This window comes from Chiloscyllium plagiosum, unplaced genomic scaffold (assembly GCF_037043375.1).
Source record: "Chiloscyllium plagiosum isolate Xiang-an unplaced genomic scaffold, Cpla_swu_hap1 HiC_scaffold_31, whole genome shotgun sequence".
Lineage (NCBI taxonomy): Eukaryota > Metazoa > Chordata > Chondrichthyes > Orectolobiformes > Hemiscylliidae > Chiloscyllium > Chiloscyllium plagiosum.
In genome coordinates, this window is record NW_028270169.1 from 6258412 (window position 1) to 6270644 (window position 12233).

The following is a 12233-nucleotide window of genomic DNA, read 5'->3' on the forward strand; positions in this document are numbered from 1 at the left end:
CTTGGTTGACAAGAGAGGTTGAATGTCTTGTAAAGAGGAAGAAGGAGGCTTACATAAGGTTGAGGAAACAGGGTTCAGACAGAGCAGTGGAGGGATACAGGATAGCCAGAAGGGACCTGAAGAAAGGGATTAGGAGAGCTAAGAGAGGGCATGAAAAATCTTTGGCGGATAGGATCAAGGATAACCCAAAGGCATTTTATGCGTATGTGAGAAACATGAGAATGACGAGAACGAGGGTAGGTCCGATCAAGGACAGTAGTGGGAGACTGTGTATTGAGATGGAAGAGATAGGAGAGGTCTTGAATGAGTACTTTTCTTCAGTATCTACGAATGAGAGGAACCGTATTGTTGAAGAGGAGAGTGTGAAACGGACTGGTAAGCTAGAGGAGATACTTGTTAGGAAGGAAGATGTGTGGGATATTTTGAACAACTTGAGGATAGACAAGTCCCCCGGGCCTGATGGGATATATCCTAGGATTATGTGGGAAGCAAGAGAGGAAATTGCAGTACCGTTGGCAATGATCTTTTCATCTTCACTGTCAACGGAGATGGTACCAGGGGACTGGAGAGTGGCGAATATTGTGCCCCTGTTCAAAAAAGGGAATAGGGATAACCCCGGGAATTACAGGCCAGTTAGTCTTACTTAGTGGTAGGTAAAGTAATGGAAAGGGTACTGAGGGATAGGATTTATGAGTATCTGGAAAGGCACTGCTTGATTAGGGACAGCCAGCACGGATTTGTGAAGGGTAGGTCTTGCCTTACAAGTCTGATTGAATTCTTTGAGGAGGTGACCAAGCATGTGGATGAGGGTAGAGCAGTGGATGTAGTATACATGGATTTTAGTAAGGCATTTGATAAGGTTCCCCATGGTAGGCTTATGCGGAAAGTCAGGAGGCATGGGATAGAGGGAAATTTGGCCAATTGGATAGAAAACTGGCTAACTGGTCGAAGTCAGAGAGCGGTGGTAGATGGTAAATATTCAGCCTGGAGCCCAGTTACAAGTGGAGTTCCGCAGGGATCAGTTCTGGGTCCTCTGCTGTTCGTAATTTTTATTAATGACTTGGATGAGGGAGTCAAAGGGTGGGTCAGTAAATTTGCAGATGATACGAAGATTGGTGGAGTTGTGGATAGTGAGGAGGGCTCTTGTCAGCTGCAAAGGGACTTGGATATGATGCAGAGCTGGGCTGAGGAGTGGCAGATGGAGTTCAACCCTGCCAAGTGTGAGGTTGTCCATTTTGGAAAGACAAATAAGAATGCGGAATACAGGGTTAACGGTAGGGTTCTTAGTGAGGTGGAGGAACAGAGGGATCTTGGGGTCTATATTCATAGGTCTTTGAAAGTTGCCACTCAGGTGGATAGAGCTTGTAAGAAGGCCTATGGTGTATTAGCGTTCATTAGCAGAGGGATTGAATTCAAGAGTCGTGAGGTGATGTTGCAACTGTATAGGACTTTGGTTAGGCCACATTTGGAGTACTGTGTGCAGTTCTGGTCGCCTCACTTTAGGAAAGATGTGGAAGCTTTGGAGAGGGTGCAGAGAAGATTTACCAGGATGTTGCCTGGAATGGAGAATAGGTCGTACGAGGATAGGTTGAGAGTGCTAGGCCTTTTCTCGTTGGAACGGCGAAGGATGAGGGGTGACTTGATAGAGGTTTATAAGATGATCAGAGGAATAGATAGAGTAGACAGTCAGAAACTTTTACCCCGGGTACAACAGAGTGTTACAAGGAGACATAAATTTAAGGTGAAGGGTGGAAGGTATAGGGGAGATGTCAGGGGTGGGTTCTTTACCCAGAGAGTGGTGGGGGCATGGAATGCGCTGCCTGTGGGAGTGGTAGAGTCAGAATCTTTGGTGACCTTTAAGCGGCAATTGGATAGGTACATGGATGGGTGCTTAAGCTAGGACAAATGTTCGGCACAACATCGTGGGCCTGTCTGTGCTGTATTGTTCGATGTTCTATGTTCTATGTTCTATGTCGGAGGGTCAGTGCTGAGGGAGTGGGCACTGTCAGAGGGTCAGTGCTGAGGGAGTGGGCACTGTCGGAGGGTCAGTGCTGAGGGAGTGGGCACTGTCGGAGGGTCAGTGCTGAGGGAGTGGGCACTGTCGGAGGGTCAGTGCTGAGGGAATGCTACACTGTCAGAGGGTCAGTGCTGAGGGAATGCTACACTGTCAGAGGGTCAGTGCTGAGGGAGTGCCGCACTGTCAGAGGGTCAGTGCTGAGGGAGTGGGCACTGTCAGAGGGTCAGTGCTGAGGGAGTACCATAAAGAGTCCAGTGGCTGTAATAGGTGCTATATAAATGTAAGCTATTTTTTACAGCGTTTTAAAAGTTTGGCATCATTATTTCACAATTTTATTTGTTATTGGGTTTTGCTGGTTTTGGTGTCTCTCAATTACAAAGAGCCAGCACTGACAGGCTGACGGCAGACAAACTAATAAGTGAAGGTAATACCTGATTATGTTATTTTTATCCATTTGAAATGGGAAGCACTCACAAAGGCTTTCCTCTGTGATCGATTCAACCCCTTCAGGGTTATCCTCTAACCTGGAAAATCAAATCAAACCCAACAAAGGGGCATCAGACAAACCCCTCTTACACAGAACAGAGTCCCAGTCTGAAACAGACTGACCCAATGATGGACAGACAGACAGACAGGCAGACAGGCAGGCAGATGGACAGACAGATGGACAAGACAGACAGACAGACGGACAGACAGACAGACAGGCAGGCAGATGGACAGACAGATGGACAAGACAGACAGACGGACAGACAGACAGATGGACAGACAGACAAACAGATGGACAAGACAGACAGACAGACGGACAGACAGACAGACAGGCAGGCAGATGGACAGACAGATGGACAAGACAGACAGACGGACAGACAGACAGACAGGCAGGCAGATGGACAGACAGATGGACAAGACAGACAGACGGACAGACAGACAGATGGACAGACAGACAAACAGATGGACAAGACAGACAGACAGACAGACAGACAGACAGACAGGCAGGCAGATGGACAGACAGATGGACAAGACAGACAGACGGACAGACGGACAGACAGACAGATGGACAGACAGACAAACAGATGGACAAGACAGACAGACAGACAGACAGACAGGCAGGCAGGCAGATGGACAGACAGATGGACAAGACAGACGGACAGACGGACAGACAGACAGACAGGCAGGCAGATGGACAGACAGATGGACGGACAGACAGGCAGACGGACAGACACATGGACAAGACAGACAGACGGACAGACAGATAAACAAGACAGATAGACAGACAGACAGATGGACAAGACAGACGGACAGACGGACAGACGGACAGACAGACAGACAGATGGACAAGACAGATAGACAGACAGACAGACAGACAGATGGACAGTTGGACAAGACTAACAGACAGACAGACAGAGAGACAGACAGACAGACAGACAGATGGACAGATGGACAAGACAGATAGACAGAGACAGACAGACAGAGAGACAGACAGAAGGACAAGACAGACAGACGGACAGACAGATAGACAGATGGACAAGACAGACAGACAGGCGGACAGACAGACAGACAGATGGACAAGACAGATAGACAGACAGACAGATGGACAGTTGGACAAGACAGACAGACAGACAGACAGAGAGAGAGACAGACAGACAGATGGACAGATGGACAAGACAGATAGACAGACAGACAGACAGACAGAGAGACAGACAGACAGAAGGACAAGACAGACAGACAGACAGACAGAGAGACAGACAGACAGACAGATGGGCAAGACAGACAGACAGACAGACAGACGGACAGACAGATAGACAGATGGACAAGACAGACAGACAGACAGACGGACAGACAGATAGACAGATGGACAAGACAGATAGACAGAGAGACAGAGAGACAGAGAGACAGACAGATGGACAAGACAGACAGACGGACAGACAGATAGACAGATGGACAAGACAGATAGACAGACAGACAGACAGAGAGACAGACAGACAGACAGATGGACAAGACAGACAGACAGACGGACAGACGGACAGACAGACAGACAGATGGACAAGACAGATAGACAGACAGACAGACAGACAGATGGACAGTTGGACAAGACAGATAGACAGACAGACAGACAGACAGAGAGACAGACAGAAGGACAAGACAGACAGACGGACAGACAGATAGACAGATGGACAAGACAGACAGACAGGCGGACAGACAGACAGACAGATGGACAAGACAGATAGACAGACAGACAGATGGACAGTTGGACAAGACAGACAGACAGACAGACAGAGAGAGAGACAGACAGACAGATGGACAGATGGACAAGACAGATAGACAGACAGACAGACAGACAGAGAGACAGACAGACAGAAGGACAAGACAGACAGACAGACAGACAGAGAGACAGACAGACAGACAGATGGGCAAGACAGACAGACAGACAGACAGACGGACAGACAGATAGACAGATGGACAAGACAGACAGACAGACAGACGGACAGACAGATAGACAGATGGACAAGACAGATAGACAGAGAGACAGAGAGACAGAGAGACAGACAGATGGACAAGACAGACAGACGGACAGACAGATAGACAGATGGACAAGACAGATAGACAGACAGACAGACAGAGAGACAGACAGACAGACAGATGGACAAGACAGACAGACAGACGGACAGACGGACAGACAGACAGACAGATGGACAAGACAGATAGACAGACAGACAGACAGACAGATGGACAGTTGGACAAGACTAACAGACAGACAGACAGAGAGACAGACAGACAGATGGACAGATGGACAAGACAGATAGACAGAGAGACAGACAGAAGGACAAGACAGACAGACGGACAGACAGATAGACAGATGGACAAGACAGACAGACAGGCGGACAGACAGACAGACAGATGGACAAGACAGATAGACAGACAGACAGATGGACAGTTGGACAAGACAGACAGACAGACAGACAGAGAGAGAGACAGACAGACAGATGGACAGATGGACAAGACAGATAGACAGACAGACAGACAGACAGAGAGACAGACAGACAGAAGGACAAGACAGACAGACAGACAGACAGAGAGACAGACAGACAGACAGATGGGCAAGACAGACAGACAGACAGACGGACAGACAGATAGACAGATGGACAAGACAGACAGACAGACAGACGGACAGACAGATAGACAGATGGACAAGACAGATAGACAGAGAGACAGAGAGACAGAGAGACAGACAGATGGACAAGACAGACAGACGGACAGACAGATAGACAGATGGACAAGACAGATAGACAGACAGACAGACAGAGAGACAGACAGACAGACAGATGGACAAGACAGACAGACAAACGGACTGACAGATGGACAGACAGACAGACAGATGGACAAGACAGACAGACAGACGGACAGATAGACAGACAGACAGACGGACAGATAGACAGACAGATGGACAAGACAGACAGACAGGCGGACAGGTGGACAGACAGACAGATGGACAAGACAGACAGACAGAGAGACAGACAGACAGACAGACAGATGGACAAGACAGACAGACAGGTGGACAGACAGACGGACAGACAGATGGACAAGACAGACAGACGGACAGATGGACAGACAGACAGGCAGACGGACCATTGAGTATACCATGGTTTGTGGGTGGGTTAACAAGGGACTTATGGAAGGGAAGAGAGACGAGGGAATATTCTAGAAAATGGCACCAGGCGGCTGGGATGACATTGTGGAAGGGGAGGTGATGGGCCAATGAGTGGGGAGGCAAGGGGAAGGCGATGTGGGGGACATGGGGTGATGTGGGGGAGGGGGTGATGTGGGGGATGGGGATGATTTGAGGGAGGGGCTGATGTGAGGGAGGGGTTGATGTGTCAGAGGGGGTCATGTAAGTAACGGGGAGACAGGGAAAGGGAATGATGTGGGGGAGGGGGAATGCGGGGCTGGGGGTTATGTGGGGGAGGGTGATGATGTGGGAGAGGGGGGTGTTGTCTGGAAGGTGTGATGTGGGGGAGAGGGGTGATGTGGGGGAGGGGGTGATGTGGGGGGGGTGATGTGGGGGAGGTGGTTGATGTGGGGCACAGGGTGATGTGGGGGCGGGGCTGATGTGATGGAGAGAGTGATGTGGGGGAGAGCGGTGTTGTGAGGGAGGGGGTGATGTGAGGGAGGGGTGATGTGGGGGAGGGATAGATGTGGGGGAGGGATAGATGTGGGGGAGAGGGGTAATGTGGGGAGGGGGTGATGTGAGGGAGGGGGTGATGTGGGGAGGGGGATGATATGGAGGAGGGGTGATGTGGGGGAGGGGGTGATGTGGGGGGGGTGATGTGGGGGAGGGCGTTGATGTGGGGGAGGGGGATGATGTGGGGGAGGGGTGATGTGGGGGAGGGGGTGATGTGGGGGGGTGATGTGGGGGAGTGGGTGATGTCGGGGGGGATGATGTGGGGGAGGGTTGATGTGGGGAGGGAGTGATGTGGGGGCGGGCGCGATGTGGGGGAGGGAGCTGATGGGGGGAGGGGGTGATGTGGGGGGGGTGATGTGGGGGAGGCGGTTGATGTGGGGCACAGGGTGATGTGGGGGCGGGGCTGATGTGATGGAGAGAGTGATGTGGGGGAGAGGGGTGTTGTGAGGGAGGGGGTGATGTGAGGGAGGGGTGATGTGGGGGAGGGATAGATGTGAGGGAGGGGGTGCTGTGAGGGAGGGAGTGATGTGAGGGAGGGAGTGATGTGGGGGTGGGGGAGATGTGATGTTGGGGAGGGGGTGATGTGGGGGAGGGGGATGATGTGGGGGACAGAGGTGATGTGGGGGAGGGGTGTGATGTGGGGGAAGTGTGATGTGGGGTGGGGGGGTGATGTGGGGGAAGGGGGTGATGTGGGGGACGGAGTGATGTGGGGGAGGGGGATGATGTGAGGGAGAGGGTGATGTGAGGGAGGGGGGTGTTGTCTGGAAGGTGTGATGTGGGGGTGGGGGGTAATGTGGGGGAGGGGGTTGATGTGGTGCACAGGGTGATGAAGGGGCGGGGGGTGATGTGAGGGAGGGAGTGATGTGGGGGAGGGCGTTGATGTGGGGGAGGGGGATGATGTGGGGGAGGGGTGATGTGGGGGAGGGGGTGATGTGGGGGGGTGATGTGGGGGAGTGGGTGATGTGGGGGGGGGATGATGTGGGGGAGGGTTGATGTGGGGAGGGAGTGATGTGGGGGAGGGCGCGATGTGGGGGAGGGGGCTGATGTGGGGGAGGGGGTGATGTGGGGGGGGTTGATGTGGGGGAGGCGGTTGATGTGGGGCACAGGGTGATGTGGGGGCGGGGCTGATGTGATGGAGAGAGTGATGTGGGGGAGAGGGGTGTTGTGAGGGAGGGGGTGATGTGAGGGAGGGGGTGATGTGAGGGAGGGAGTGATGTGGGGGAGGGGGTGATGTGAGGGAGGGGGTGCTGTGAGGGAGGGAGTGATGTGAGGGAGGGAGTGATGTGGGGTGGGGGAGATGTGATGTTGGGGAGGGGGTGATGTGGGGGAGGGGGATGATGTGGGGGACGGAGGTGATGTGGGGGAGGGGTGTGATGTGGGGGAAGTGTGATGTGGGGTGGGGGGGGTGATGTGGGGGAAGGGGGTGATGTGGGGGACGGGGTGATGTGGGGGAGGGGGATGATGTGGGGGACGGAGGTGATGTGGGGGAGGGGTGTGATGTGGGGGAAGTGTGATGTGGGGTGGGGGGGGTGATGTGGGGGAAGGGGGTGATGTGGGGGACGGGGTGATGTGGGGGAGGGGGGATGATGTGAGGGAGGGGGTGATGTGAGGGAGGGGGGTGATGTGGGGCAGGGGAGGGTGATGTGGGCGAAGGGGTGATGTGAGGGACGGGGGGTGATGTGGGGGAGGGGGGTGTTGTCTGGAAGGTGTGATGTGGGGGTGGGGGGTAATGTGGGGGAGGGGATTGATGTGGTGCACAGGGTGATGAAGGGGCGGGGGGTGATGTAAGGGAGGGAGTGATGTGGGGTTGGGGGAGATGTGATGTTGGGGAGGGGGTGATGTGGGGGAGGGGGATGATGTAGGGGACGGAGGTGATGTGGGGGAGGGGGGTGATGTGGGGTAAATGTGATGTGGGGTGGAGGGTGATGTAAGGGAGGGGGTGATGTGGGGGAGGGGGTGATGTGGGGGAGGGGGATGATGTGAGAGTGTGTGTGATGTGGGGGAGGGGGTGTGAAGTGGGTGACAGGGTGATGTGGGGGACAGGGTGATGTGGGGGTGGGTGTGATGTCGGGGTGGGGGTGATGTGGGGAGGGGTTGATCTGGGGGTGGGTGTGATGTGAGGGAGTGGGGTGATGTTGCGGGGGGGGATGATGTGATGGTGAGTGTGATGTGAGGGAGGGAGTGATGTGAGGGAGGGGGTGATGTGAGGGACTGGGTGATGTGAGGGAGGGAGTGATGTGGGGTGGGGGCTAATGTGGGGGAGGGGGTGATGTGGGGGACGGGGGATGATGTGGGGAGGGGTGATGTGGGGGTTGGCGTGATGTGAGGGAGGGGGTTATGTGGGGGAGGGGATGATGTGGGGGTTGGGGTGATGTTGGGGAAGGGGGTGATGTGGTGATGGGGTGATGTGGGGGAACGGGGGATGATGTGGTGGTGGGTGTGTTGTGAGGGAGGGGGTGATGTGGGAGAGGGGTGATGTGGGGGAGGGGGATGATGTGGGGGACGGGATGATGTGGGGTAGGGGGATGCGGGAGGGGGTGATATGGGGGACAGGGTGATGTGGGAGAGGGGTGAGTGGGGGACGGGGTGATGTGGGGGAGGGGGGTGATGTGAGGGAGGGGGTGATGTGGGAGACAGCGTGATGTGGGGGAGGGGGTTGATGTGGGGAGTGGGGTGATGTGAGGGAGGGGGTGATGTGGGAGACAGGGTGATGTGGGGGAGGGGGTGATGTAAGGGAGGGATTGATGTGGGAGACAGGGTGATGTGGGGGAGGGGGGTGCTGTGGGGGAGGGGGTGATGTGTGGGGGAGGGCGGTGATGTGGGGGACGGGGTGATGTGGAGGAGGGGGTGATGTGAGGGAGGGGGTGATGTGGGGGAGGGGGATGATATGGAGGAGGGGTGATGTGGGGGAGGGGGTGATGTGGGGGGGGGGTGATGTGGGGGAGGGCGTTGATGTGGGGGAGGGGGATGATGTGGGGGAGGGGTGATGTGGGGGAGGGGGTGATGTGGGGGGGGGGGTGATGTGGGGGAGTGGGTGATGTAGGGGGGGGATGATGTGGGGGAGGGTTGATGTAGGGAGGGAGTGATGTGGGGGAGGGGTGATGTGAGGGAGGGAGTGATGTGTGGGAGGGGTGATGTGGGGGAGGGGGTGATGTGGGGGGGGGGTGATGTGGGGGAGGGGGTGATGTGGGGGGGGATGATGTGGGGGAGGGTTGATGTGGGGAGGGAGTGATGTGGGGGAGGGGGGCGATGTCAGGGAGGGGGATGATGTGGGGGAGGGCTGATGTGGGGGAGGGGGTGATGTGGGGGAGGTGGTGATGTGGGGGCGGGGGTGATGTGGGGGAAGGGTATGATTGGGGGATGCTTGATGTAGGTGAGGGGGGTGAAGTGGGGGCGGATGTGATGTGGGGGAGGAGGATGATGTGGGGGAGGGGTGATGTGGGGGAGGGATTGATGTGGGTGGGGTGATGTGGGGGAGGGGTTGATGTGGGGGAAGGGTATGATTGGGGGAGGCTTGATATAGGTTAGGGGGTGAAGTGGGGGCGGGTGTGATGTGGGGGAGGAGAATGATGTGGGGGAGGGGGTGATGGGGGGTGATGTGGGGACGGGGTGATGTGGGGGAGGGGGATGATGTGGGGGAGCTGGTGATGTGGGGGAGGGGGATGATGTGGGGGAGCTGGTGATGTGGGGGAGGGGTGATGTGGGGGAGGGTGATGATGTGGGGGAGGGGGTGATGTGGGGGTGGGGGTGATGTGGGGGAGGGGATGATGTGGGGGAGGGGATGATGTGAGGGAGGGGGTGATGTAGGAGACAGGGTGATGTGGGGGAGGGGGATGATGTGGGGGTGGGTGTGATGTGGGTCAGTGGGTGATGTGAGGGCGGGGGTGATGTGGGGGGAGGGGATGATGTGGGGGAGGGGTGATGTGGGGGAAGGGGATAATGTGGGGGAGGGGTGATGTGGGGGAGGGGGTAGAGTGGGGGCGGGTGTGATGTTGCGGAGGGGGTGATGTGGGGGGATGTAATGTGGGGGCGGGTGTGTTATGGGGGAGCTGGTGATGTAGGTGAGGGGTGATGTGGGAGAGTGGGATGATGTGGGGGGGGATGATGTGGGGGAGGGTTGATGTGGGGAGGGAGTGATGTGGGGGAGGGGGCGATGTCAGGGAGGGGGTGATGTGGGGGAGGGCGGTTGATGTGGGTAAGGGGGTGATGTGTGGGAGGGGGGAGATGTGGGGGAGGGGGTGATGTGAGGGAGGGGGTGATGTGGGAGACGGTGATGTGGGGGAGGGGGATGATGTGGGGGACGGAGGTGATGTGGGGGAGGGGGGTGATGTGGGGTAAATGTGATGTGGGGTGGAGGGTGATGTGGGGGACGGGGTGATGTGGGGGAGGGGGATGATGTGAGGGAGGGGGTGATGTGGGGGAGGGGGATGATGTGAGAGTGTGTGTGATGTGGGGGAGGGGGTGTGATGTGGGGTGGGTGTGATGTGGGTCAGGGGGTGATGTGAGGGCAGGCGTGATGTGGGGGAGGGGTGATGTGGGGGAAGGGGATAATGTGGGGGAGGGGTGATGTGGGGGAGGGGGTGGAGTGGGGGCGGGTGTGATGTTGCGGAGGGGGTGATGTGGGGGGATGTAATGTGGGGGCGGGTGTGTTATGGGGGAGCTGGTGATGTAGGGGAGGGGTGATGTGGGAGAGTGGGATGATGTGCGGGAGGGGGTGATGTGGGGGAGGGGGGGTGATGTGTGGAAGGGGGTGATGTGGGGAAGGGGGGTGATGTGGGGGAGGGGGTGATGTGAGGGAGGGGGTGATGTGGGAGACGGTGATGTGGGGGAGGGGGATGATGTGGGGGAGGGGGCGATGTGGGGGAGGGGGCGATGTGGGGGACGGGAATGATGTGAGGGAGGGCCGATGTGGGGGACGGGGGATGATGTGGGGGAGGGCTGATGTGGGGGGGGGTGTGGGGGAGGTGGTGATGTGGGGAGGGGTGTGATGTGTGTGAGGGGGGGATGTGTGGGTGTGATGTGGGTGACGGGGTGATGTGGGGAACAGGGTGATGTGGGGGTGGGTGTGATGTCGGGGTGGGGGTGATGTGGGGAGGGGTTGATCTGGGGGTGGGTGTGATGTGAGGGAGGGGGGTGATGTGGGGGAGGGGACGATGTGATGGTGAGTGTGATGTGAGGGAGGGAGTGATGTGAGGGAGGGGGTGATGTGAGGGACTGGGTGATGTGAGGGAGGGAGTGATGTGGGGTGGGGGCTAATGTGGGGGAGGGGGTGATGTGGGGGACGGGGGATGATGTGGGGAGGGGTGATGTGGGGGTTGGCGTGATGTGAGGGAGGGGGTTATGTGGGGGAGGGGATGATGTGGGGGTTGGGGTGATATTGGGGAAGGGGGTGATGTGGTGATGGGGTGATGTGGGGGAACGGGGGATGATGTGGTGGTGGGTGTGTTGTGAGGGAGGGGGTGATGTGGGAGAGGGGTGATGTGGGGGAGGGGGATGATGTGGGGGACGGGATGATGTGGGGTAGCGGGATGATGTGCGGGAGGGGGTGATATGGGGGACAGGGTGATGTGGGGGAGGGGTGAGGTGGGGGACGGGCTGATGTGGGGGAGGGGGGTGATGTGAGGGAGGGGGTGATGTGGGAGACATCGTGATGTGGGGCAGGGGGTTGATGTGGGGGAGTGGGGTGATGTGAGGGAGGGGGTGATGTGGGAGACAGGGTGATGTGGGGGAGGGGGGTGCTGTGGGGGAGGGGGTGATGTGTGGGGGAGGGTGGTGATGTGGGGGACGGGGTGATGTGGAGGAGGGGTTGATGTGAGGGAGGGGTGATGTGGGGGAGGGATAGATGTGGGGGAGAGGGGTAATGTGGGGAGGGGGTGATGTGGGGGAGGGGGATGATATGGAGGAGGGGTGATGTGGGGGAGGGGGTGATGTGAGGGAGGGGGTGATGTGAGAGACAGGGTGATGTGGGGGAGGGGGATGATGTGGGGTGGGTGTGATGTCGGTGAGGGGGTGATGTGGGGGAGGGGGATGATGTGGGGT

General features: G+C 57.1%; 1 protein-coding gene across 6 annotated transcripts in view; it reads right to left on the reverse strand.

The window, feature by feature from the left end:
* LOC122548230 (transient receptor potential cation channel subfamily V member 3-like) overlaps positions 1-12233 on the reverse strand; it is a 100265-nt gene that overhangs the window by 57514 nt on the left and 30518 nt on the right. For all 6 annotated transcript variants that reach the window (XM_087977184.1, XM_087977178.1, XM_087977183.1 and 3 more), the window contains exon 5: positions 2449-2541. In XM_087977184.1, coding sequence (XP_087833310.1) covers positions 2449-2541 — 93 coding nt within the window. The remainder of the gene's footprint in view (positions 1-2448; positions 2542-12233) is intronic.